The following is a 26,073-nucleotide window of genomic DNA, read 5'->3' as shown; positions in this document are numbered from 1 at the left end:
TGGATAGAGAGCCGTTTATTATGTTCAACATAGGAGGGCCAAGCACAGGAAGCAGCTCTTTCAGTAGTTTAGTTGGAATAGGGTCCAGTATGCAGCTTGAGGGTTTGGAGGCCATGATTATTTTCATCATTATGTCAAGAGATATAGTACTAAAACACTTTAGTATCTCCCTTGATCCTAGGTCCTGGCAGAGTTGTGCAGACTCAGGACAATGGAGCCCTGGAGGAATACCCAGATTTAAAGAGGAGTCCGTAATTTGCTTTCTAATGATCATGATCTTTTCCTCAAAGAAGTTCATAAATTTATTACTGCTGAAGTGAAAGCCATCCTCCATTTGCGAATGCTGCTTTTTAGTTAACTTTGCGACAGTGTCAAAAAGAAATTTCGGATTGTTCTTATTTTCCTCAATTAAGTTGGAAAAATAGGATGATCGTGCAGCAGTGAGGGCTCTTCGATACTGCACGGTACTGTCTTTCCAAGCTAGTCGGAAGACTTCCAGTTTAGTGTGGCGCCATTTCCGTTCCAATTTTCTGGAAGCTTGCTTCAGAGCTCGTGTATTTTCTGTATACCAGGGAGCTAGTTTCTTATGACAGATGTTTTTAGGGGTGCAACTGCATCTAGGGTATTGCGCAAGGTTAAATTGAGTTCCTCGGTTAGGTGGTTAACTGATTCTTGTCCTCTGACGTCCTTGGGTAGGCAGAGGGAGTCTGGAAGGGCATCAAGGAATCTTTGGGTTGTCTGAGAATTTATAGCACGACTTTTAATCTTCCTTGGTTGGGGTCTGAGCAGATTATTTGTTGCAATTGTAAACGCAATAAAATGGTGGTCCGATAATCCAGGATTATGAGGAAAAACATTAAGATCCACAACATTTATTCCATGGGACAAAACTAGGTCCAGAGTATGACTGTGGCAGTGAGTAGGTCCAGAGACATGTTGGACAAAACCCACTGAGTCGATGATGGCTCCGAAAGCCTTTTGGAGTGGGTCTGTGGACTTTTCCATGTGAATGTTAAAGTCACCAAAAATTAGAATATTATCTGCTATGACTACAAGATCCGATAGGAATTCAGGGAACTCAGTAAGGAACACTGCATATGGCCCAGGAGGCCTGTAAACAGTAGCTATAAAAAGTGATTGAGTAGGCTGCATAGATTTCATGACTAGAAGCTCAAAAGACGAAAACGTCATTGTTTTTTTTTTTGTAAATTGAAATTTGCTATCGTAAATGTTAGCAACACCTCCGCCTTTGCCGGATGCACGGGGGGTATGGTCACTAGTGTAACCAGGGGGTGAGGCCTCATTTAACACAGTAAATTCATCAGGCTTAAGCCATGTTTCAGTCAGGCCAATCACATCAAGATTATGATCAGTGATTAGTTCATTGACTATAACTGCCTTGGAAGTGAGGGATCTAACATTAAGTAACCCAATTTTGAGATGTGAAGTATCACAATCTCTTTCAATAATGGCAGGAATGGAGGAGGTCTTTATACTAGTAAGATTACTGAAGCGAACACCGCCATTTTTAATTTTGCCCAACCTAGATCGAGGCACAGACACGGTCTCTTGGAGTTTGCCAAAAGGCACATGACAGGCCGCTTGGAGTTTGCCAAAAGGCACCTAAAGGACTCAATATTCTCTGGTCTGATGAAACCAAGATTGAACTCTTTGGCCTGAATGTCTAGACTCACATCTGGAGGAAACCTGGCACCATTTCTACGGTAAAGCATGGTGGTGGCAGCATCATGCTGTTGGGGTGTTTTTCAGCGGCAGGGACTGGGAGACTAGTCAGGATCGAGGGAGAGATGAACGGAGCAAAGTACAGAGATCCTTGATGAAAACCTGCTCCAGAGCACTCAGGACCTCAGACTGGGGCAAAGGTTCACCTTCCAACAGGACAACGACCCTAAGCACACAGCCAAGACAACGCAGAAGTGGTTTTGGGACAAGTCTCTGAACGTCCTTGACTGATCCAGCCAGAGCCTTGACTTGAACCCGATCTAACATCTCTGGAGAGACATGGGGAGAAACTCCTCAAGTACAGGTGTGCCAAGCTTGTAGCGTCATACCCAAGAAGACTTGAGGCTGTAATTGCAAGTACTGAGTAGAGGGTCTGAATACTTATGTAATTGTGATATTTAATTTTTAATACATTTGCAAAAATGTCAAAAAATCTGTTTTTGCTTTGTCATTATGGGTTATTGTGTGTTGATTGAGGAATAACAACAATGTAATCCATTTTTGAATAAGGCTGTAACGTAACAAAATGTGGAAAAAGTCAACGGGTCTGAATACCTTCAGAATGCACTGTATATTTTTGATCCAAATAACCAGTTACAAATAACCCAAGAACCAGAACTACTGCTGCTCATTAGTACTTGGTGTCCATAGTACCGTAGATTTGTCAAGAGACTATCAGGCATGCTATCCTATCTGACCCAAATATTGATCTAGAATCAATAGGAGGTCCACTGTTCTCATTTATCTAATGCTTTGCGGGGTGAAACCACTGAATAATGTTATACTATGGCTCCAACCCAGATGAAAGCCAGCTAGTTTATTCGCTTTTCAGAGTGAACAAATGCAAATACACCACACTCTAAAAATTTGAGGTTCAACTGGAATACCTCAAAGATCCTCGAAGAACCTTAGGGTTCTTGGCAATGAAAAACAGCCCCAAAAGGTTATTCAAAGAACTTCTTAGGAGGTGGGGTTCATTGAGGAATCCCAGATTTGCTGGAGTTCTTCCGGGGAACTTGGCAATTACAACTGAAAAAGCTCGTGCCAAGTCTAAATGGGACAACAGTTAAACAGATAAGTCGGGTTGTTTGGCTCTGAATACGTATCAAAATAATTGTCTTCGTATATAATATTAATTGTGGTCTTCTGTGAATAGCTTCCATAACGTTAGCTAGCTACTTTAGTTAAGAATAATTAACGTACACGTTAGAAAGCCGGGTTTGATCGTTGTATGAGCTACAGTAGTTAGCTAGCTAACGTTAGTTAATGTTATGTCCTAACTAGGCAGAACTAGGTTTGTATTATTTACTTATCAATATTCAGCCCCATATATTGTATATAGTTTCCATAAAGCCAACATGGCTTTACACTCGTTAACGTAAGTTTCCAATCTAGACCAGTTCTCACTTTTGTGAGAATGAACTAGCTAGCATCGTTGACGTTAACTAGCTAACTAATGGTGAGCTATTACGACGAACTGAATCTGGCAATGGAGGACTTCCTCTTTATATTGCCTGCTACAGCATGAAATAACATTACATGTACAATACTATCTCATTTTGGAAACATTACATGTATTCCCCCTTGTGGAGGGAAATTAATAGCTTAGATGGTAGCTATAGATGAGATTCAAATGCATAATGTTATTAATATAGTGACTAAACTACCTCTTTATATATGCATGCCCTTCAGAATCCAAAACACAATATTCTGCCCTACCAAGCAAAATAGCAGTAACAACTCATTGAGTGAAACTGAGATAAATACGTTTTTTTGTATTATTGTCCGGCCAAATGAATTGTAGGCAGATCATTGGATATGTGGTTCTGTTGTCTTACTATGAGGCTCTTTTTTATTCATATTGACCCTGACCTCTGACCTGACCCTAGACGGCAGTTACTGCATTCTTGCTTGGTGCACCCACTGGAATACGTTTCCATTACGATTTTTTTTTATATATACAAAAACGTGTGTTAATATGAATATTTGTATGTGGCTGTCAGTGTTATATAGTTTTATACTTGTATCAGCGAAGAACAATACATAATACCAAGGTCAACCTTTGACCCAGCAGCCCAAAGCTCAGTGAAACCAAGGTAAAAAGCAGTAACTGAGGTTAGTGATGGCAGTTACTGCCTTTTTCATTGGTTTCACTGTAACTTTAAGCTGTTACGGCAAACATGACCCCCCATTTTGTCCATAACACAACACAATGGACACAATGAAATTTGATATTAGACCTGTATGGCAGTACTTTTACTGTATGGCAGTACTGTATTGGCTAGTGCTTTCTCCAGTATGTTATTCTATTTTGCGTTCAATTGTATGTCGATGCCATTTTTCTTTCAATATTAATATATGTTTTATTTAAATGCATGTAAGACTATTCTTTGACACATTTACCCTTCCTTTGAAATTGTAATACAGAACATGGACACAATGCAATTGGGATCAAGAAGAAGGTACGGATATGTTGTAGGACAGCTGCATTTGAAGTGTGAATTTAACCTACATAGCAGTCAATACAAACTGAAATCTATTAGCATACCAATGGTATTCAAATGAAACAACAGTGTCTTTTGGTGAGTTGGTTTTCGTTAATTTCATGGGTAATCCAGGGACAAGTATTCCGGGTGCCTTTGCATAGCCTAACTGGACTCCGCAATGAAACCTGATTCTGTTGTTTATTTTCAGAAATTCTGAATTTTTTGGATGGTCAGTGGAGGATGTCTGCCAGTGGCTTCAGCAAAATCAGTTGGAGTACTACACCTCTCCTTTCCAAGGTTTTACATTTAAATGTAAAAAAATCATCAATTGCATGCTAGGTCCAACCAAAACTTGACTTCCGCTTTTAACCCAACTACCAGGTAGCTCTTGTTGTGGGGGTGTTATAACTGCTATGTTCAAGGACCAAATTACAGATTTTTTTCACCTTGTCGGCTGGACAATTTGAATGCTTTAAATGCTAGGCTACATATCAGTCAACACCAGTCAAAATGCCTGCTAACTGCCCAATATGCAACAAGCATTTTTTGGGGAATCATAAAACGGATTCGCCACATTGGTCTGTATCAAGGGTTCCTGTTGTGGACTTGGAGGTTACATGTTTTCATGCAAATGCTATGCTTCATATAGGACACATAAACAAAAAAAACACAATCATTTGCTGACAGATAGGCCTAATGGTTCTGTAATCCCTGTGCCTGACTACATTAAGGAAAATGTGAATGATGATGACTGATCTCGCGTGGGCGCCTGCAACTAATGTTATTGAGTCCATGGACTTCAAAACTGAAGACCTAGTTAGAGGCCTTATGAGAAACCTCTGCCTGTTTATGTTGAAGATCAGAGAGAGGTATTGTGTTCCTGTGACTGTGTAGAGCAGTATAGTGGAGGATCGTAATTTTTGTTTAACTAGGAAAGTCAGTTAAGAAAAAATTCTTATTTACAATGACGGCCTACATCGGCCTAACCCTCCCCTAACCCGGACGACGCTGGGCCAATTGTGCGCCGCCCTATGGGACTTCCAATCACGGCTGGATGTGATACAGCCTGGATAGGAACCAGGGACTGTAGTGACGCCTCTTGCACTGAGATGCAGTGCCTTAGACCGCTGCGCCACTCGTTGTTACCTACCTTTACCACCTGGGGGCGGCCCGTCGAAGTCCAGGATCCAGTTGCAGAGGGAGGTGTTTAGTCCCAGGGTCCTTAGCTTATTGATGAGCTTTGAGGGCACTAGGGTGTTGAACGCTGAGCTGTAGTCAATGAACAGCATTCTCATATAGGTGTTTTTTTTTGTCCAGGTGTGAAAGGGCAGTGTGGAGTGCAATATAGATTGCATCATCTGTGGATCTGTTGGGGCGGTATGCAAATTGGAGTGGGTCTAGGCTTTCTGGGATAATGGTGTTGATGTGAGCCATGACCAGCCTTTCAATGCACTTCATGGCTACAGACGTGAGTGCTACGGGTCGGTAGTCATTTAGGCAGGTTGCCTTAGTGTTCATGGGCACAGGGACTATGGCGGTCTGCTTGAAACATGTTGGTATTACAGACTCAGACAGGGAAAGGTTGAAAATGTCAGTGAAGACACTTGCCAGTTGGTCAGCGCATGCTCGGAATACACGACCTGGTACTCTGTCTGGCCCTGCGGCTTTTGCACAGCAACCAAGGACGAGAGTTCACCATGCACAACTCAACAAATTACAGCTACCACCTGCAGGCAGTCCAAGAAAACCCAGAAAATGCCAGAGTCCTTGAGGGTATCATACCTGCTCTACTGAGGATGGTGTTACACGAGCTTGTGAAGACGAAACAAATCACTGTGGCTCCGCTAAATGACGAGATTGATGACTTCCCGAATGGCAACTACAACAGATCATCCAGACAAACACCACTATCTGAGCACGTCCTGAGGAAGAATGGGCATCTGGTTGGGAGTGCATCTGAGAAATGCTAATGATTGAGTGGCAAATAGCCAGCTGTGATGCATGGGAAGTGTACCTGTTACTAATAACTCAATCTCAATTCTCCTTTACTAAGGAATCATGGCATGGGATGATTTTTAAAAAAAGTTATAAGAAAAAAATAAAAGGCGATCTCTTGTCTGCAAATAAGAGGTTGCAATCATCAGAGTTAACACAGAGTTCTAATGGGAATGCAGGCCCAGCATCAAAGGCAGCCAAGGTTTATGGCTAACCTTACCCTTACCCCTACCCCTAAACCTAACCTTAGTTCCAGCAAGTGTTTGCTTGTCAACAAAGTTGCAGTTAATAGTTTGTGAGTATAGTTTGAGTATATATGGACCATACAGTATATGCGACTATCCAATGAAGTGGGAACATCATTTAAAAATCAAGAGCTTTACCTGTGCATATGTGTGTTTGTGTCATAGGGGACTAATGGAGCATGATGTAGAGCTACTTGGGGGCCTGTTTGCTACACCACTTTTGAACCAAGTAAGTAACAGTCATAAAATTGTCAAAATATGCTCATTGGATCATGAAAACAAACTCTCACTTTTTTTTAGTTAGGTTACACATTTGCTATTTTTTTTAAGTCTATGTGAATCAAGCTAAACCTCCAGAAATACAATATGTGCAAATTATATTTTCAGATCTTCTCAGAAATGAATCAAGTCCATGGAATGGATATAGAGAAAAAGATAATTCAAGGACTCCGCAAGGCTAGTGGCAAAATAATAGCAGAGGTAGAGAGGCTAGGCATGGGTGAGGACATCATCCTGCTATTTCGACAGGCCCTGAAGGACAATACAGAAGAGGCACACGGGTATTTGCTCTTATTCCTTCCCTTTCTCTAATGTACCCTATACTGTACATAGTACATGAAAAATGTGTATTTTTTTATAGAATTGTAGCACACTTTTTTTTGTTGCAAATGTAGTAAGATCATTGCTTTACTTTACTTTTCCCCAGGACTCGAGACCCCAGCGGCGATCCTGCTCTTGCCCTAACGCTTCAATGAGGACCCGAGTGGCCTTTATGTCCGTGACAAGGTGTGCCTGTGCACAAATAATCTGTTTTATAAACAAAATAATCTGTTCATAAACATAAGTGTGCATGCTTATATATAACTACAGCTGAACATTTGTAATGTTCTTTGTTAATTGTATGTGTATTAATCCATTTCACCATGAGAGTGAAATCACCCTGACTTTTAATGGGGAGAACATTTGTATTTCATATTTTCACCACGAGAGTGACAAGCACTATACAAAGTAAATGTATTATATATATATACTGCTCAAAAAAATAACCCAATGTAACTCCAAGTCAATCACACTTCTGTGAAATCAAACTGTCCACTTAGGAAGCAACACTGATTGTCAATACATTTCACATGCTGTTGTGCAAATGGAATAGACAACAGGTGGAAATTATAGGCAATAAGCAAGACACCCCCAATAAAGGAGTGGTTCTGCAGGTGGTGACCACAGACCACTTCTCAGTTCCTATGCTTCCTGGCTGATGTTTTGGTCACTTTTGAATGCTGGCGGTGCTTTCACTCTAGTGGTAGCATAAGACGGAGTCTACAACCCACACTAGTGGCTCAGGTAGTGCAGCTCATCCAGGATGGCACATCAATGCGAGCTGTGGCAAGAAGGTTTGCTGTGTCTGTCAGCGTAGTGTCCAGAGCATGGAGGCGCTACCAGGAGACAGGCCAGTACATCAGGAGACATGGAGGAGGCCTTAGGAGAGCAACAACCGAGCAGCAGGACCGCTACCTCCGCCTTTGTGCAAGGAGGAGCAGGAGGAGCACTGCCAGAGCCCTGCAAAATGACCTCCAGCAGGCCACAAATGTGCATGTGTCTGCTCAAACGGTCAGAAACAGACTCCATGAGGGTGGTATGAGGGCCCGACGTCCACAGGTGGGGGTTGTGCTTACAGCCCAACACCGTGCAGGACGTTTGGCATTTGCCAGAGAACACGAAGATTGGCAAATTCACCACTGGCGCACTGTGCTCTTCACAGATGAAAGCAGGTTCACACTGCGCACGTGACAGACGTGACAGAGTCTGGAGACGCCGTGGAGAACGTTCTGCTGCCTGCAACATCCTCCAGCATGACCGGTTTGGCGGTGGGTCAGTCATGGTGTGGAGTGGCATTTCTTTGGGGGGCCGCACAGCCCTCCATGTGCTCGCCAGAGGTAGCCTGACTGCCATTAGGTACCGAGATGAGATCCTCAGACCCCTTGTGAGACCATATGCTGGTGCGGTTGGCCCTGGGTTCCTCCTAATGCAAGACAATGCTAGACCTCATGTGGCTGGAGTGTGTCAGCAGTTCCTGCAAGAGGAAGGCATTGATGCTATGGACTGGCCCGCCCGTTCCCCAGACCTGAATCCAATTGAGCACATCTGGACATCATGTCTCGCTCCATCCACCAACGCCACGTTGCACCACAGACTGTCCAGGAGTTGGCGGATGCTTTAGTCCAGGTCTGGGAGGAGATCCCTCAGGAGACCATCCGCCACCTCATCAGGAGCATGCCCAGGCGTTGTAGGGAGGTCATACAGGCACGTGGAGACCACACACACTACTGAGCCTCATTTTGACTTGTTTTAAGGACATTACATCAAAGTTAGATCAGCCTGTAGTGTGGTTTTCCACTTTAATTTTGAGTGTGACTCCAAATCCAGACCTCCATGGGTTGATAAATTGGATTTCCATTGATTATTTTTGTGTGATTTTGTTGTCAGCACATTGAACTATGTAAAGAAAAAAGTATTTAATAAGATTATTTATTTCATTCAGATCTAGGACGTGTTGTTTAAGTGTTCCCTTTATTTTTTTGAGCAGTGTATTATGTTCTGACATGTCTGCAGAAATGTTGCAATGTTTGTTATGTGTTTTGTTTGGTAAATTGTTGTGTAATTGTTCATTCACATTTGTGGTGCCACTAAATAAACAATGAATTATTTAAATCAATATTGTCATTATTATTATTAAAATATTTTCATATAATAGAGGGTGGACAGGGAGTAAAAAAAATGAACACCAAAAGGTTCTTAGAGGAACCATTAAAACCTTTGAGAAAGGTTTTTCGACGAACTTATAGGGGTTCCCCCACAAGGTTCCTCAAATAACCTTTTTTCAAGGGTTCTTTGAAGAACTAATATCACATTTTTTTATAAAGCCCTTCTTACATCAGCTGATATCTCAAAGTGCTGTACAGAAACCCAGCCTAAAACCCCAAACAGCAAGCAATGCAGGTGTAGAAGCACGGTGGCTAGGAAAAACTCCCTAGAAAGGCCAGAACCTAGGAAGAAACCTAGAGAGGAACCAGGCTATAAGGGGTGGCCAGTCCTCTTCTGGCTGTGCCGGGTGGAGATTATAACAGAACATGGCCAATAGGGGTTCCCCCACAAGGTTCCTCAAATAACCTTTTTTCAAGGGTTCTTTGAAGAACTGATAGGGGTTCCCCCACCAGGTTCTTCAAATAACCTTTTTTCAAGGGTTCTTTGAAGAACTAATACGGGTTCCCCCACAGTTTCAATTTAAAGAACCCCTAAAGGATAACTTAGGAACCTTTTCTTTTTAGAGTGCAAAGGGGGACATTTAATTAACAGTGAAATCTAACCTCTATCAATAAAGATTATAATTGTATCACAATATGTTATAAAGAGATTTAAGACACATTTAAAATACAATTTTTATTTGTAATGAACCCTGATAACACCCATCAGCTATCTCTATATATCCGCTTTACAGAAATATGTCTGCTGACCCCTATACGATTGCTCATACATTTTCGAAAGAGATTCTTATCCTCCGATACAGATTGCCTCTACAAGTACTGTGCTCCATAGAGCTAGCTTGTGTTCTCATGGGGGCACCCTATACCACAGTTAATAAAACACTGCCTCAGCAGGTGACATCACATTTTAAAAAGTAACACTGAAAGACGCCGTAAAGATGAACACGTTTAAAAAATGTCAAAATTGGATTAGACGTCTATGGTACTGCAAAGCACTCCTAACGCGTCCTCCCTGGAGTGACCCCTCTCTGCCGTGGATTCATCTTACCATCCTGTCTGTAACAAGGTGCCAGATTAGTTTAGGAGCCATGCGATTGTGCTTTCTAGGCTAAAAGTTGGTTTAATAGATTCGTGGCGGATTACACAGAAGAATCCTTTATGATGGAAATGTTTTACTTAGTTCTTGCCTAATTCTACGAATCTTGTTGCATTACAGTACAGAAAGTGTGTTACTGTTTGATTAGGTGCTTCTTAGGTAGAGGCACTGAATGTTAGGTACCATTGGTGACATTAATGTGTATTGATGTTGGGAGATGAGCACATAAGTGCGATTATTATTATTTTTTAAACCCCAAATTGACTTACTTGCTGACCTTTACTGTGTTAGACACGCATTCACACTGTTCTGCCTCTAGAGCCCAAAAATATAATCCAAACATTCAGTACATTGTCACACATGTGAAAGAGGACAGGGAGCAGGCTTGACCTGACCTTGCCTTGATGTGTTAGTTACCTTCTCAAAGATGCTAGAGTCGTGGCTCTTCATCTTGGACTTGGAGCTGGAGGGCTTGAAGTGTGGGAGCTCGGCTGTGTCCTTACTGATATCACAGGACACCTGGCGGCTAGCCGTCCAGGAGCCCATACTGGAGAGGTCAGCCTCAGTATCTGTCCAGCCCTGGGGGGAAGGAACCATTACATAAACGTCAGACACACAAACACACACGCACACACAGGTACATGCACATGCACGCAGGCACACACACACACCCATCTCATGATTTTATATCAGGTCATATTTATCCATACCGATTCGCTGTCGGAGGCGGAAGAAAGGCGGGACTTGACAGCGCTGGTGCAGTGTAAGCGGTCGCCGATGTCGGAGGTCTGGCTGGTGACAGTGGATCGTCGGGTGGACATGAAGCTGCTGTTGGTAGATCGCAGGTCGCGTCTACGTACACACAGCAAAAACCCCAGGCATGGGATGTACTTGGCTATGGCCATCCTGAAGACCGAGAGTGCAGGGGGCAAATTTAGGAGAAGTAGGTCCAGAGGCTAACTGATATATTTCCTCTAACATAAGACAGAAAGGCAAAGTACCATACAGTACAAGGCTGCACCATAGGCAGTCTGATGGGACAGCATGGCAGGGACTTGGCCTGATGTATCATGTCAGAGGCAACAATCTAGGTGCCCTATACAGTTTAATAACCCTTGGCATCCTTCCTGTGTGGTGAGAATAAAATCATGTCCAGTTGTATTATTAACATCCAGGTTAATGAGTGATTGTAGAGAGGAAAGTTGAGTCTGATCTAGAGTTGCACGGTGTATGAAAACAATGGTCGTTTTTAAATACTAGAACATGAAAACGGTCCAGTATTATAATTTGTTACTTTCGGATCTTCTATCAAATGTGTCTCAGATTTCGAAATCAACTTAATGTTTTGAATTTATTCGAAAATGTATTAAGTTTATGGTCCTGCTTTCAGCTTATAGCTTACGTTCAGCTTATAAAGGCCTCATAAAGCCTTCATAAGCACTACATAAATGTGTTAAAGTATCTATAACCATATGTCATGCTTTATAAAGGGTTCATAAATGTGGCATAGCTGTGTGACATAACCACCAATGTCAAATGTGACATAAATGTGGTCACAAATGGTCACAAATGTAACCATGTAATGGAATTTTAATGTTTGTGCTTTTCTGATAACTCATTTCTGTGTTCTATTCATGTGCTGTTCTATAAACCAATTTCTGTGTTCATGCAAGTGGCTGACTGAGTGAATCCTCACTATCAGTAGCTGCAATTTGGCAGTACACCCGGACCTTGTTTTGAGAACGAGAACGAAAGATATCTCAGTTTCAAGGTCTCAGGTTAGAGAGGAGAAGCCTCGTGAGGTATCGGTGTGTTACATGTTATGAACCAGTATTGGTCGGTAATGATTAAAACGGTAATGAATAATTAATTATGGTAAATCATGCAAATACAACTTGTCTGTGTATAGCCGTATATAAGACAACTGCTGGGTCTGCCTTGGCAGAGCTCCTGATTGACATGTGTATATTGGTGCATTGAGTTGGTTGGAACCTTTCCAGTGTGCCGACAAATAAAGGATGATTAATTTAAGATTGACTTCGAGTGTCCCTGTGTTAGAATGTCCACGACACCCACTATCTCGAATATGATCTAAACGTGCTTTATAAAGGGTGACATGTTGGGTGGAAGGATTAGAATATGCTCTAAAGTGAAGTCATGGTAGTCACATTACACCTAATCTCGTTCCAAGACACTTCCGCCCAAATGTGCTGAAGGTCTGGTGGACCAATGCATCAAACTTGGCCTTCATTAGTTAGGTTTAGCTTTAAAGTCACAATTTTGCCACAATTAGGACTTTTTTTACTGTGTTAACTAGTGACTAACAACGTTGGCACCATTGTAACAGGTTGTAATCAAGCCCCTTCTTAACTTTATTTTTTGAACTGCACCATTGTTTAAGGGCTTGTAAGTAAGCATTTCACGGTAAGGAATACCTGTTGCATTCGGGGCAATTTTTACTTGATTACACAGGAATGTGAATAGTGTAGCTTGTCCCTGAGTTGGCAGAAAAATATTGAACAAATCAAAATATAGTTTAGATTTTAGATTCTTCAAAGTACAGTAGCCACCCGTTGCCTTGATGACAGCTTTGCACACTCTTTGCATTCTCTCAGTCAGCTTCACCTGGAATCCTTTTCCAACAGTCTTGAAGGAGTTCCCACACATGCTGAGCACTTGTTGGCTGCTTTTCCTTCATTCTCTCAACCGGTTTCATAAGGTAGTCACCTGGAAGGCATTTCAATTAACAGGTGTGCCTTGTTAAAAGTTAATTTATGGAATGTATTTATTCTTAATGCGTTTGAGCCAATCAGTTGTGTTGTGACAAGGTAGGGTTGGTATACAGAAGATAGCCCTATTTGGTAAAAGACCAAGTCCATATTATGGCAAGGACAGCGCAAATAAGCAAAGCGAAATGACAGTCCATCATTACTTTAAGATATGAAGGTCAGTCAATCTGGAACATTTCAAGAACTTTGAAAGTTTCTTCAAGTGCAGTCGCCAAAAACTGCACAGAGTTACCTCTGCTGCAGAGGATAAGTTAATTAGCGTTAACTGCACCTCAGATTGCAGCCCAAATACATGCTTCACAGAGTTCAAGTAACAGACACATCTCAACATCAACTGTTCAGAAGAGACTGCATGAATCAGGCCTTCATGGTCGAATTGCTGCAAAGAAACCACTACTAAAGGACACCACTAAGAAGAAGAGACTTGCTTGGGCCAAGAAACACAAGCAATGGACATTAGACCAGTGGAAATCTGTCCTTTGGTCTGATGAGTCCAAATTTGAGATTTATGGTTCCAACCACCGTGTCTTTGAGAGACGCAGAGTAGATAAACAGAAGATCTCTGCATGTGTGGTTCCCACGTGAAGCATGGAGGAGGAGGTATGATGGTGTGGGGGCACTTTGCTGGTGACACTGTGAGTGATTTATTTAGAATTCAAGGCACACTTAACCAGCATGGCTACCACAGGATTCTGCAGGGATACGCCATCCCATCTGGTTTGCGCTTAGTGGGACTATCATTTGTTTTTCAACAGGACAAGGATCCAAAACACACCTCCAGGCTGTGTAAGGGCTATTTGACCAAGAAGGAGAGTGATGGAGTGCTCCATCAGATGACCTGGCCACCACAATCACCCGACCTCAACCTTTGAAAATAATTGGGAAAACTTGAAAAAATGGGGGAAATCGAAACCTGGAAAACAAAACTGAGAAAATGGAATTTGGAGTAAGCAAAAAATGTAAATGTATTTTAAAAGGCCTCACTAAGGTTTTTTGCTGTGCATGACTGCACTTTAGAGTGTGAGTCATCCTGCAGCATAGCATTCTGGGGAAAGTTGAGATTAGGTCCAATATTGACTATGCACCTAAGAGGGAAAGAAGTTTGGCCATCCTATAAATGTTTAGAGTAATGTAATATATACAATTTAGCAGACGCTTTTATCCAAAGTGACTTACAGCGATTCGTGAATAAATGTGTACATATGGGGTGGTCCCGGGAATCAAACCCACTATCCCGGCATTGCAATGACAGGGTTATAAATGCTTTGTGAAGCCTCAATTTAACATCATTTATAAGGCTTTTTTTAAAGTGGTGCTTATGCCACCCTTTATAAAGCACAGGTTTATGTCATATTTGTCATAGTGGCTTATGTCACATTTGACATTGGTGGTTGCCACACAGTTATGCCATATTTATGAACCCTTTATAAATGTATGACATATGGTTATAGATGATTTGTAACACATTTATGTAGTGTTTATGCAGGCTTTATGAAAGCTTTAAAAAGCTGCACGTCATTTAAATCGGGACCAAGTTGGGTCATAAGACATGACCAGAATGCATCAGTGATTCGTATTCCCTTGCAACTTTCTGAAGTCTGTATGTGTGCAGTGCGCATATTTCTACCGTTCCGTGTAGCTGTTAGCGATGCTAATGATAACCTTCAGGTAAGTCTTCAGGTAGATGGAAAGGTTTTCTCAAAAACCTTCTCTGTCACACCCTGATCTGTTTCACCTGTCCTTGTGCTCGTCTCCACCCCCCTCCAGGTGTCACCCATCTTCCCCATTATCCCCTGTGTATTTATAGCTGTGTTTTTGTCTGTCTGTTGCCAGTCAGTCTTGTTAGTTCAAGCCTACCAGCTTTTTGTCTCAGGACCTGTTTTTGACCTTTGCCTATCCTGACCCTGTACCCGCCCGCCTGACCACTGCCTGTCTCTGACCCTGAGCTTGCCTGCCGTCCTGTACCTTGGCCTTTGCTCTGGCTTATCGACCCCTGCCTGCCTTTACCTGTCGTTTGCCTGCCCCTGTGGTTACAATAAACATTGTTACTTCACACAGTCTGCACCTGGGTCTTACCTTGATTCCTGATATTCTCAATTAAACGTTAAAGCTAGAATCCTTGGTTGCTACATCCATTTTTGGACTAATAAATTAATGTTATATACCCAAAATGTAAGCAAACACTGTTTAGCCTCAAAACATGATTACAACTATAATTTTGATATCATGGATGTTCAGTCCTTGCATCCATAGCTATGTCTGTGAATTTCAGAGTTACATTTCTCCAGGCCCATCCCACAGCTTTTTACCAAAACAAAATCTGGTTGAATCAACGTTGTTTCCACGTCATTTCAACCAAAACATATGTGATGCCGTTGAATCAACGTGGAAAACTGATTGGATTTGCAAAAAGTCATTAAAGTAAGGGAAGTGACCATTTTCTTCAAACTAACTTTTAACCTACAGTAAATCCAATGACACGGTGACAGTTTTTCACATTGATGTCACGTGAGTTGACATCTCAACCAAATGTAAATCAAAACTAGATGTTTAAATGACGTCTGTGTCCAGTGGGAAGGCGGGTGTACGCTTTGTTATTGTTTCAACTGCAGATTCTAGCCAAGTACAAAGTACAAAGTAACCTACTGTACAGTATGCCTACCGGGCAGAATTATGATTATTTGTTGCAATCCAGTGTGCATTTCTTCTGCAAACTCCAACACGTACGCAACAGAATCACTGCTAACCAAACAACAGTGCTAACTAGGTGCATGAGCACTTTGAATTAAAGGGTAACTACACCCAAATATCAACATTTCTTAGATTTTTCCCAGACCTCAAAAGTGATCTCCTGATGTAAGAATTGTTTGGAACTAAGAACAGATAAAAAAATGTCCTCTCTTTCTTTTTTTGCTGTGGTATTGTTTTAGTATCGAGTATCGTGATACTAAACGTAGTATCGGTATCAAAGTAAACATTCTGGTATTGTGACAACAGTAGTCTGATCGCTAGCTGACAGGGGCTATACCCTTCCTGTCTCTCCGATTTGATCGATTCTTATGGAATGGAATGGTTCACTTGGCTAGTATCAGATTAGTGAAATTAAAAACAACAACAGAATAGCCCTTTGACTTCGTTGCTTAGCGGAATTTCTAAATGGGGTTGGGTTGCGTAAGCAGATTTGACCCATAATGCAACAATAGAAACAATAGAAAGCATTATATTTTATTTTGTGGCCAACCCCTGTACTTGGTGTGGCAGCAAGACTACAGTACCTGTACTTGGTGTGGCAGCAAGACTACAGTACCTGTACTTGGGGTGGCAGCAAGACTACAGTACCTGTACTTGGGGTGGCAGCAAGACTACAGTACTTGTACTTGGGGTGGCAGCAAGACTACAGTACTTGTACTTGGGGTGGCAGCAAGACTACAGTACCTGTACTTGGGGTGGCAGCAAGACTACAGTACTTGTACTTGGGGTGGCAGCAAAACTACAGTACCTGTACTTGGGGTGGCAGCAAGACTACAGTACTTGTACTTGGGGTGGCAGCAAGACTACAGTACCTGTACTTGGGGTGGCAGCAAAACTACAGTACCTGCACTTGGGGTGGCAGCAAGACTGCAGTACCTGTACTTGGGGTGGCAGCAAAACTACAGTACCTGTACTTGGGGTGGCAGCAAGACTACAGTACCTGTACTTGGGGTGGCAGCAAGACTACAGTACCTGTACTTGGGGTGGCAGCAAGACTACAGTACCTGTACTTGGGGTGGCAGCAAGACTACAGTACTTGTACTTGGGGTGGCAGCAAAACTACAGTACCTGCACTTGGGGTGGCAGCAAGACTACAGTACCTGTACTTGGGGTGGCAGCAAGACTGCAGTACCTGTACTTGGGGTGGCAGCAAAACTACAGTACCTGTACTTGGGGTGGCAGCAAGACTGCAGTACCTGTACTTGGGGTGGGTGATGGCATAGATGATGGGGTTGTGAATGGCTGAAGCCTTGGCGATCACAGCAGGCACTGAGTTCATGTAGGGGGTCAGAAAATCTGTATACCTACAGGGCACATGAAGAGGGCAGAGAGAGAAGGCTGTTAGGCTTGAAGGTAGAATTATACAATATATATTGTACCTGAATGGTCAAGGTATGAATGTTGTGGCTGCGGCAATGCTTTTAGAAGTGGGTGTGTATTGTGTCTATATAGGGTAGTGTAGTATATCAAAACCACTCACCCTGCAAATGCGGTCAGGGCAACAGCGGAGTAGGGGGACCAAGAGATGACGTAGAGGAGGATGACAATAAGAGCGATCTTAGCCATCTTCCACTCATTCTTCAGCCGATGGAAACTCTTAATGGTGTCTCTGGTACTCTCAGTGCCGTTGATCTTGGTTACAGCCCTATGACACATACACACACATTTTTTTTTTCAATGTGAGAAATTAGAAATGCTTCAGAGAATCCAATGCAGTAACTTAATTTGACGCTTCCAGTGACATCTCCAGACCAGCTCTCTGGTTTCAAATCCACTCACTTGTTAGTTGTACGTATGGCTCTGAAGATGAAGAAGTAGCAGTACATGATGACGATCAGGGGGATGAAGAAGACAAAGGTGAAGAGCAGCATGGTGTAGGCACGCACTGATGGGGTAAAGGTCACATAGTCCCATGTACAGGAGGTCAACAGACCCTCTGGAACATAGGCACCTTGGGGGGGAGTAAGGGAGAGGGGAGAGGAAAGGGAAAGGAGAGACAAGGGGATAGAGAAAGGAGGAAAGGAGGGAGGGAGAGGAGTAGGGGGTAAGGGAGAGGGGAGAGGAAAGGGAAAGGAGAGACAAGGGGGTAGAGAAAGGAGGAAAGGAGGGAGGGAGAGGGGTAAGGGAGAGGGGAGAGGAAAAGGGAAGGACAGACAAGGGGATAGAGAAAGGAGGAAAGGAAGGAGAGGGGGATAGAGAAAGGGAATAGAGAGGGGGAAAAGGGCAAAATATAAGGAGAGAGACAATGCTCTTTCTTCAACAGCACTTCAAAGTCATCTACAAGTTGTTCATCATGCATCATCCATTGAAGCCCTGCTATGGTAAAACAATCAGTCAGGGAAAGCTAAGGACATTCGCATCAATAGGAAGACACAAGAAAACCAAAGCTTGGATCAAGGGAGCACTCCTGATGAACTAAATGCTCTGGACGATCAAAGCCTCAAAGTGTATAACGGCGCAGTTTTGTTTTGCTTTCATGTTATTCATGTTTTTTCTCCAGAGGGTGTGAAATGATGTGGTAATCTGCGGAGACGGGGCAAAGATGGGGCTGTCAGATGGGTTTAAGGAGACAGACGCCCTTCGTGTTGTCAGATAGGACATGTGTGTTGCGGAACCATGTCTGGGGGTGGCCCGCCTGCATGCAGAGCCCAGCCCCAGACTGCTGCAGGGGGTAGCCAGTCCATGATCTCCTATCCCTCTCCCCAAACCCCCTCCACCCTCCACGACCATTCCAGCCAGTTCGCACACTAGTTTAATTTCATTCCTTATCACTGAAAGATCTCAGAACACCTGATCCAATGCCTAAATCCTCATTCCTAAACTAAGCTACTGCTAACTGGAGTTCAAAGAGAGAACACAGAGCCAGGGGGAGCACTCGTCTCGCTGTCTTTCTATCTTGCTGTCTTTTGAGCTCTTTCTAACACATGCATATACTGACACAACCGCGACTCTTCCGTACAGTGTATACAGCCCTGGCATACTAAATCTCATCCCAATATGTGTGTATGTGCGCATGCGCGCGTGTGTGATGATCATGTATGTGTGGACTTACTCCAGCCGAAGAAAGGGGGCAGGCTCCATCCCAGGGAGTAGGCCCAGGCAGCCATGAGGACGAGCAGGGCTCGTTTCTTGGAGAGCACCCCGATGGAGGCCAACGGACGTGTGATCACAAAGTAGCGGTCCACCGCTATCACCATCAGAGTGATCATAGAGCAGATCCCAAATAGAGCCCCGCAGAATGCATAGAGCTCACAGCCTAGAAGACACAGAGACGGAGAGAGTACAGTTAACTACCGAGATAAAAGGGGGATAGGAAAGAAACATAGAACGATAGAGAGTCAGAGTACTGTTAACTACTGAGAGAAAAGTATTAAAAAACCCCAGAAGGAAACAGAAAGGGTGAGAAAGAAAGAGAGGGTGAAAGAGAGAGAGAGAAAAAGATACGTCGATTGGTGTGTTGTAATGCCCCCTGTGGGTGATAGTCACTCCATAGCCTGGATAATGATCAGCAGAGAACCAGGTCAAACAGAGGGCCAGCCTGCAGAGAGAGTGGGCCTAGCAGGGGGTAATACTGACTGACCCCATCTCAGATTCGCACCCAACACTCACCCTGATGTGACACCCATCCACCTCCACTCCACTCTGCAGGGACCGGAACATATACCGTACCAGTCCAAAGTTTGGACACACCTACAGTACTACAGTAGTAACCAAAAAAAGTGTTAAACAAATCAAAATGTATGTTATATTTGAGATTCTTCAAAGTAGCCACCCTTTGCCTTGGTCAATCAATTCGGAATATTTCAAGAAGTTTCTTCAAGTGCAGTCGCAAAAACCATCAAGCGCTATGATGAAACTGGCTCTCATGAGGACCACCACAGGAAAGGAAGACCCAGAGTTACCTCTGCTGCAGAGGATAAGTTCCTTAAAGTAACCAGCCTCAGAAATTGCAGACCAAATAAATGCTTCACAGAGTTCAACAGACACATCTCAATGTAAACTGTTCAGATGAGACTGTGTGAATCGGGCCTTCGTGGTCAAATTGTTGCAATGCAACCCTTACTAAAGGACACTAAGAAGAAGAGACTTGCTTGGGCCAAGAAACATGAGCAATGGACATTAGACCGGTGGAAATCTGTCCTTTGGTCTGATGAGACCAACGTTTTAGGTTTTTTGGTGTCTTTGTGAGACGCAGAGTAGGTAAATGGCTGATCTCTGCATGTGTGGTTCCCACTGTGAAGCATGGAGGAGGAGGTGTGATGGTGTAGGGGAGCTTTGCTAGTGGCTCTGTCTGATTTATTTAGAATTAAAGGCACACTTAACCAGCATGGCTACCACTGCATTCTGCAGAGATACGCCGTCCCATCTGGTTTGCGCTTAGTGGGACTATCATTTGTTTTTCAACAGGACAATGACCCAACACACCTCCAGGCTGTGTAAGGGCTATTTGACCAAGAAGGAGAGTGATGGAGTGCTCCATCAGATGACCTGGCCTCCAAAATCACCCGACCTAAACCCAATTGAGATGGTTTGGGATGAGTTGGACCGCAGAGTGAAGGAAAAGCAGGCAACAAGTGCTCAGCATATGTGCAAACTCCTTTAAGACTGTTGGAAAAGCATTCCTCATGAAGCTGGTTGAGAGAATGCCAAGAGTGTGCAAAGCTGTCATCAAGGCAAAGGGTGGCTACTTTGAAGAATGTAAAATCTAAAATATATTTTGATTTGTTAACACTTTTTTGGTTACTACATGATTCCATGTTTTATTTCATCGTTTTTGATGTGTTCACTATTATTCTACAATGTAGAAAATAGTAAAAAATAAAGGAAAACCCTTGAATGAGTAGGTGTGTCCAAACTTTTGACTGGGACTGTACCTCAATCAAAACCTCAATGTCTCACAAAATATAGATATTGTGCAACGTACTGTTTGTATATATGTCATGATAGACCACTCCATAGCTGTGTTAATACAAATCATACACTCCATGGGTGATGTCTTCCCTGGGGTAATACCTTGTGTTAGAGTGGTATGGCAGTAGCCTAAGGCTGTTACACACCCTCAATGGTGGGTGATGCCAGGGAAGATTTGACGCCTTAACTTACTGGAGTAAATTGAGTTTACCAATGGCAGAACTGGGAATACAGAGTACAGCTCTGGTTCTGGCTATTTCAACTGAGCAAAAATAGATAAAGATATTAATACTCTTGAATATATCAATGAAGAAGCAGATTTGGCACAATGATTTCCAATATCAAGCTTGAGCCATCTGTAATCACCTAAATTTCAGGTATTGAGTTGTATATGAGTGCTGCCCACCAGGACACAGGAAATACAATTTCCAGTTGATTTTTTTCCCCAGTTAATTTGGACGACAACAATAAGGTAGGAGGGTAGGTGGGGGTTGGGGTTTTTAGGGATATATGATCTGAAGGTCGCTATGACTTATAAAAATGGGTTAGGTTCAATATAATTCCTCATGATGTCAAAAGGTCTGTAATTCAATGAGACAAAAACTATCTTCCATGCTCATAAACAAAAAAAAAAGTGAGATATTCTAGCACTTGCTGATTATAATACAGAATGAGAATAAAGCAGCTGTGCCAGTTAAGGCTTCTTCTTTCTCCCACAGCTATTGTACACTCACAGAAAAAAAGGTGCTATCTAGAACGTAGAAAGGTTCTTCGGCTGTCCCCATAGGAGAACCCTTTGAAGAACCCTTTTCGGTACCAGGTAGAACCCTTTTGGGTTGCAAGTTCCTACATGAAACCAAAAAGGGTTCAACATGGAACCAAAAAGGATTCTCCGATGGGGACAGCTGAAAAGCCCTTTTGGAACCCTTTTTTCTAAGAGTGTAGTGATGTTGTAAGTCGCTCTGGATAAGAGCGTCTGCTAAATGACGTAAATGTAAATGTAATGTTGTGTGAGATGTTTGCAGAAATAAGTAGCCTTTCTCTGTATCTCTAGGCAACATCTCATTGAGAGTTTTCCATTCATATGTTCTTTAATTCCATGACTATGGTAATAAATAAACACATTATATTCATAGACTTCTCCCTCTTTCCATCCCCCGCCTTTTCTGTTCAACGTATTAACCTTGCAAGACACAAGCTCTGCTCAGAGCTCAGTCTGAGTCAATTCCTTCATTCCACCTCCTTCCAGTCAATTATAGGAAACAGACGCAATTCAAAGATTTGTCCACACAATTCTATGCTATTTTATATGTTTTTTCGTTTGAAGTCATTGATTGTTTTTTTTTTTTTTTTTTTGGGGGGGGGGGGGTCTGAGTGGAAAATATTGGCCTCAGACGTGTTCGGAGATGGGTGTTGAGTACCTTTCTCTCCGAAGATCCATCTCCTGTGCATGGAGGTGGTGAAGAAGATGGGTGCCTGTGTGAGGCTCATCATGAAGTCAGTGATGGCCAGGTTAATGATGAACATGTTGGCTGGAGTCCTCAGTGACCTGCTCCTGTAGAACACAACACATACAGCACAGGAAAACACAAGATGATGTATTCTGATTCAATTTGATACACACACTTAAACACCACCATAATTCTGTAACATTCCCCCAAATGGTAGCTCAGTGTAATCAAATGGTTATTGTTCTGTAATTAGGTACAGTAGTTCCCCTCTTTTTATGGTGAAGGATTTATTATTGTTGACAACTATTTAGCTTTGGATAGAGCTTGTGCCATCAATTTGTCCAACACGTACCACTTATATCATATATCATAGTGGGAGAGAAATGGCACCTCACAAAGCATTGAAAGTGAAGCACAGCATGGACGCTAGTTACAGTACATCATGTTTGGGCTCAGGAGGGAGGATGAATACCCCGATCTCTCCACTCACGATGCTGATCAACTGAGACACACTGATAAACAACTGAGACTACAGAGCCACATATGACAGATGGACGGATAGTGAGACGAGATAAACCTCAGCGTTAACTTTTCATATTCTTGCTGCAAGAAACTCCAATGAAATTTGAATTGATCAGATGATCTGCTCTTCTAAGGTGGAGAGAGAGAGATTAACACTAACATAGGGAGCAACTGTCCCTTACCTGCTGAAGGCATAGATAACCAGGAAGTTGCCCACCATGCCGGTGATGCCGATAGCCAGGATGACAGCCCCTATAGTGTTATGGGCGTGGTCAGGTACATCCACAGTGGGGAAGGGGTGACGAGGGGCCTCGTGCACCGTGGCCACCTACAGGTAAACCAAAATAACTGCATTTAAACAGGAACCTGTGCAACAGCCTCAGTTGTTATTACTAAATTGTGATAAATTAACCGTATCCACTTGTTAATGTAGGAAGAGAAATTCATAGCATACCCAAACATTCTGGTAGGTTGTAAGTAATACGCAGACATCTATTTCTCAGCAATGTTTGCAAATTACTGTACAGTACTGCAATACAGTTATTACTGTCCATTGGGGAAATGCTGTCTATATGGAAATGTGCAGGAGGGAAACCTACTCATAAACGTGGCAACTCTTTAGACCTGAATAATTACAGAACAAATTCGGTCATCATTCCAATCCACAAACTCTTATCAGCACAAAGACGCACTCTCAAACTTTTTGTATAATTTCAGCCAGTAGTTTTGAAAGTGGTGCTCACGAGCCAAAACGGTCCCTCTTTTAGTCATCCATTTCCTGTGATATGTTACGAATTTAGCAATTTGTATGATATATGAATTTCGCAATTCGTGTGATATGTTAAGAATCCAATTTGTGCAATATGTTACAAATCTCTCTTCAAAACTGACTTCCACATGTTGCAAAAGTATCTTTCACAAATAATTGAGTTCTAAATCAAGTCCCTTGTGAAGGATCAAGCAATGCATCCTGTCTCATTCTAATTCCTAATCCTTTGATTCATGTTGGCTTTTAAAAAATAAACTAACCAGTAAACTTGTTTCCCCTCTGCTTTGTATTCTTTTAAAACAAGGATTTAGTTTCTTATTTCTGTTCTTGAAACCTGCCCCCGGAATCCTTATGCAAGACAGAGCAATTGTAAAATGCTGGCCTGCACACTTGCATGAGCCTATTTGATAGTCATTAGGATAGGATGTACCCAGGAAATGTGATCCCAGGGGGCCAAACAACTGGGGGGAAGCTGTACACATTCAACACATGACTGGACTGAGACCAGAATCCTCATTTGAGATTTGCATGAGTCTACTTATAAGTTCATTTTACCCAAAGACCATCAGAAGCCACATGGAGGATATGTTATTCATTTTATTTAACTTTTATTTAACTAGGCACGTCAGTTAAGAACAAATTCTTATTTACAATGACGGGCCTACCGGGGAACAGTGGGTTAACTGCCTTGTTCACGGGCAGAACGACAGATTTTTACCTTGTCAGCTCGGGGATTCGATATCAAGTTATGAATCAAGCCAATCTTTTTCATAGGATCAATTCATTAAGTTCATGTTCCGCTGATTCAATGATCAAGTTCATGAGCTGGTTGATTGGACATAAAGTGATCAACTGTTCTGTTAAACTAAACTAACTAAACTTGTATCTTTTCTCTATAATTATTATTACAATGAACATAATGTACAAATTGGTTTGTTATGATACAAGCATGGGTATTCAACACACCATAATAAACGGGGGGCTCAATATAAGCAATCAATAGTCCGCTGGTGACAGTCTCTGAGAAAGCACAGGGACCAATGTGTCACGTTCTTGAAAATTATCGGACCAAGGCGCAGCGTGAGTATAGTTCCACATATTTATTTAAGTGAAACTAACAAAACAAAATAACAAAAACTTACAAAGACCGTGAGGACGTAGCGCCCAAACACACTAACAATCAATCAATATCCCACAAAACATAGATGGGGAAATTAGCTACCTAAATATGATCCCCAATCAGAGGCAACGATAAACAGCTGCCTCTAATTGGGAACCATATTAGCACCAACATAGAAATAGACATACTAGACACCCCCTAGTCACGCCCTGACCTACTAAGGGCTCTCTATGGTCAGGGCATGACACAATGACCAGTGGCGTAGGCAAAAATCCGTTGATGGCAGGGCCGGCAAAAATTTTGGTGGGACTCAAATCATCATTAAACTATCGTAAAAGCCTACCCTATACCCTAGTGTAATCGATTGCACACAACAAGTGTCTATCATACTGAAATAAACTCACATAGTTGCTGTCACAGACGCCAAACTCCACACTGTTGTCACTGACTAGTTGGATATGAATTTCCCACTGAGCAAACAATTTCTGTACTTACAGCAATCATATAATGTTTTTACTTTCGCTGACCTTAATTTTTATTGACATTTGTCAATAAAACTCATGAATGCAACTGTTTATGTCAAATACCTTGATGTTTAACTTGTAGAAATGGTTGTCCTAAAAAGAACATGGGGAAAAACAAGTGCTGGACATGCAGATAAATGAAAGTCAGAAAAGGGTTATACACCATGACATTGGAAACATAAATTACAAAAATATGCTAATACACATAACAATAGGGCATATTGTAGCCTACAGTGCCTTCGGGAAGTATTCAGACCCCTTGACTCTTTCCAAATGTAGTTAGGTTACAGCGTTATTAAAAAATTGATTAAAAACAAATCCATCATCAATCTACACACAATACCCCATAATGACAAAGGAAAAACTGGTTTTAAAAAAATTGTGTAATTTCTTACAAATAAAAACTGAAATATCCTATTTACATAAGTATTCAGACCCTTTACTCAATCCTTTGTTGAAGCACCTTTGGCAGCAGTTACAGCTTCGAGTCATCTTGGGTATGACGCTACGAGCTTGGCACACCTGTATTTGGGGAGTTTCTCCCATTCTTCTCTACAGATCCTCTCAAGCTCTGTCAGGTTGGATGGGGAGCGTCACTGCACAGCTATTGTCAGGTCTCTCCAGAGATGTTTGATTGGGTTCAAGTCTGGGCTCTGGCTGGGCCACTCAAGGACATTCGTTGTCCTGTTGGAAGGTGAACCTCTGCCCCAGTCTGAGATGCTGAGCACTCTGGAGCAGATTTTATCAAGGATCTCTCTGTACTTTGCTCCGTTCATCTTTGCCTCGATCCTGACTAGGCTTCCAGTCCCTGCCGCTGAAAAACATCCCCACAGCACAGCGACGATCCGTCATTCAGGGCAGGTGGGGAAGAGCCCCACCTGTTTTGAGCCCAACATTGTTTTTTAA

The 26,073-nt window shown here is 42.5% G+C and overlaps 1 protein-coding gene across 1 annotated transcript in view; it reads right to left on the bottom strand.

Annotated features, from left to right (window-relative positions):
• LOC115193871 (melanopsin-A-like) overlaps nt 1-26,073 on the bottom strand; it is a 66,698-nt gene that overhangs the window by 8,219 nt on the left and 32,406 nt on the right. Inside the window, exons 2-9 of the mRNA XM_029752983.1 lie at nt 22,937-23,082; nt 22,203-22,336; nt 18,923-19,126; nt 17,650-17,821; nt 17,351-17,515; nt 17,067-17,174; nt 11,041-11,236; nt 10,748-10,909 (exon numbers count right to left, since the gene is read on the bottom strand). Of these exons, the coding sequence (XP_029608843.1) occupies nt 10,748-10,909; nt 11,041-11,236; nt 17,067-17,174; nt 17,351-17,515; nt 17,650-17,821; nt 18,923-19,126; nt 22,203-22,336; nt 22,937-23,082 (1,287 nt within the window). The remainder of the gene's footprint in view (nt 1-10,747; nt 10,910-11,040; nt 11,237-17,066; nt 17,175-17,350; nt 17,516-17,649; nt 17,822-18,922; nt 19,127-22,202; nt 22,337-22,936; nt 23,083-26,073) is intronic.

The sequence above is a fragment of the Salmo trutta genome, chromosome 5, assembly GCF_901001165.1.
Source record: "Salmo trutta chromosome 5, fSalTru1.1, whole genome shotgun sequence".
NCBI lineage: Eukaryota > Metazoa > Chordata > Actinopteri > Salmoniformes > Salmonidae > Salmo > Salmo trutta.
This window is presented reverse-complemented; position numbering and strand designations above follow the sequence as displayed.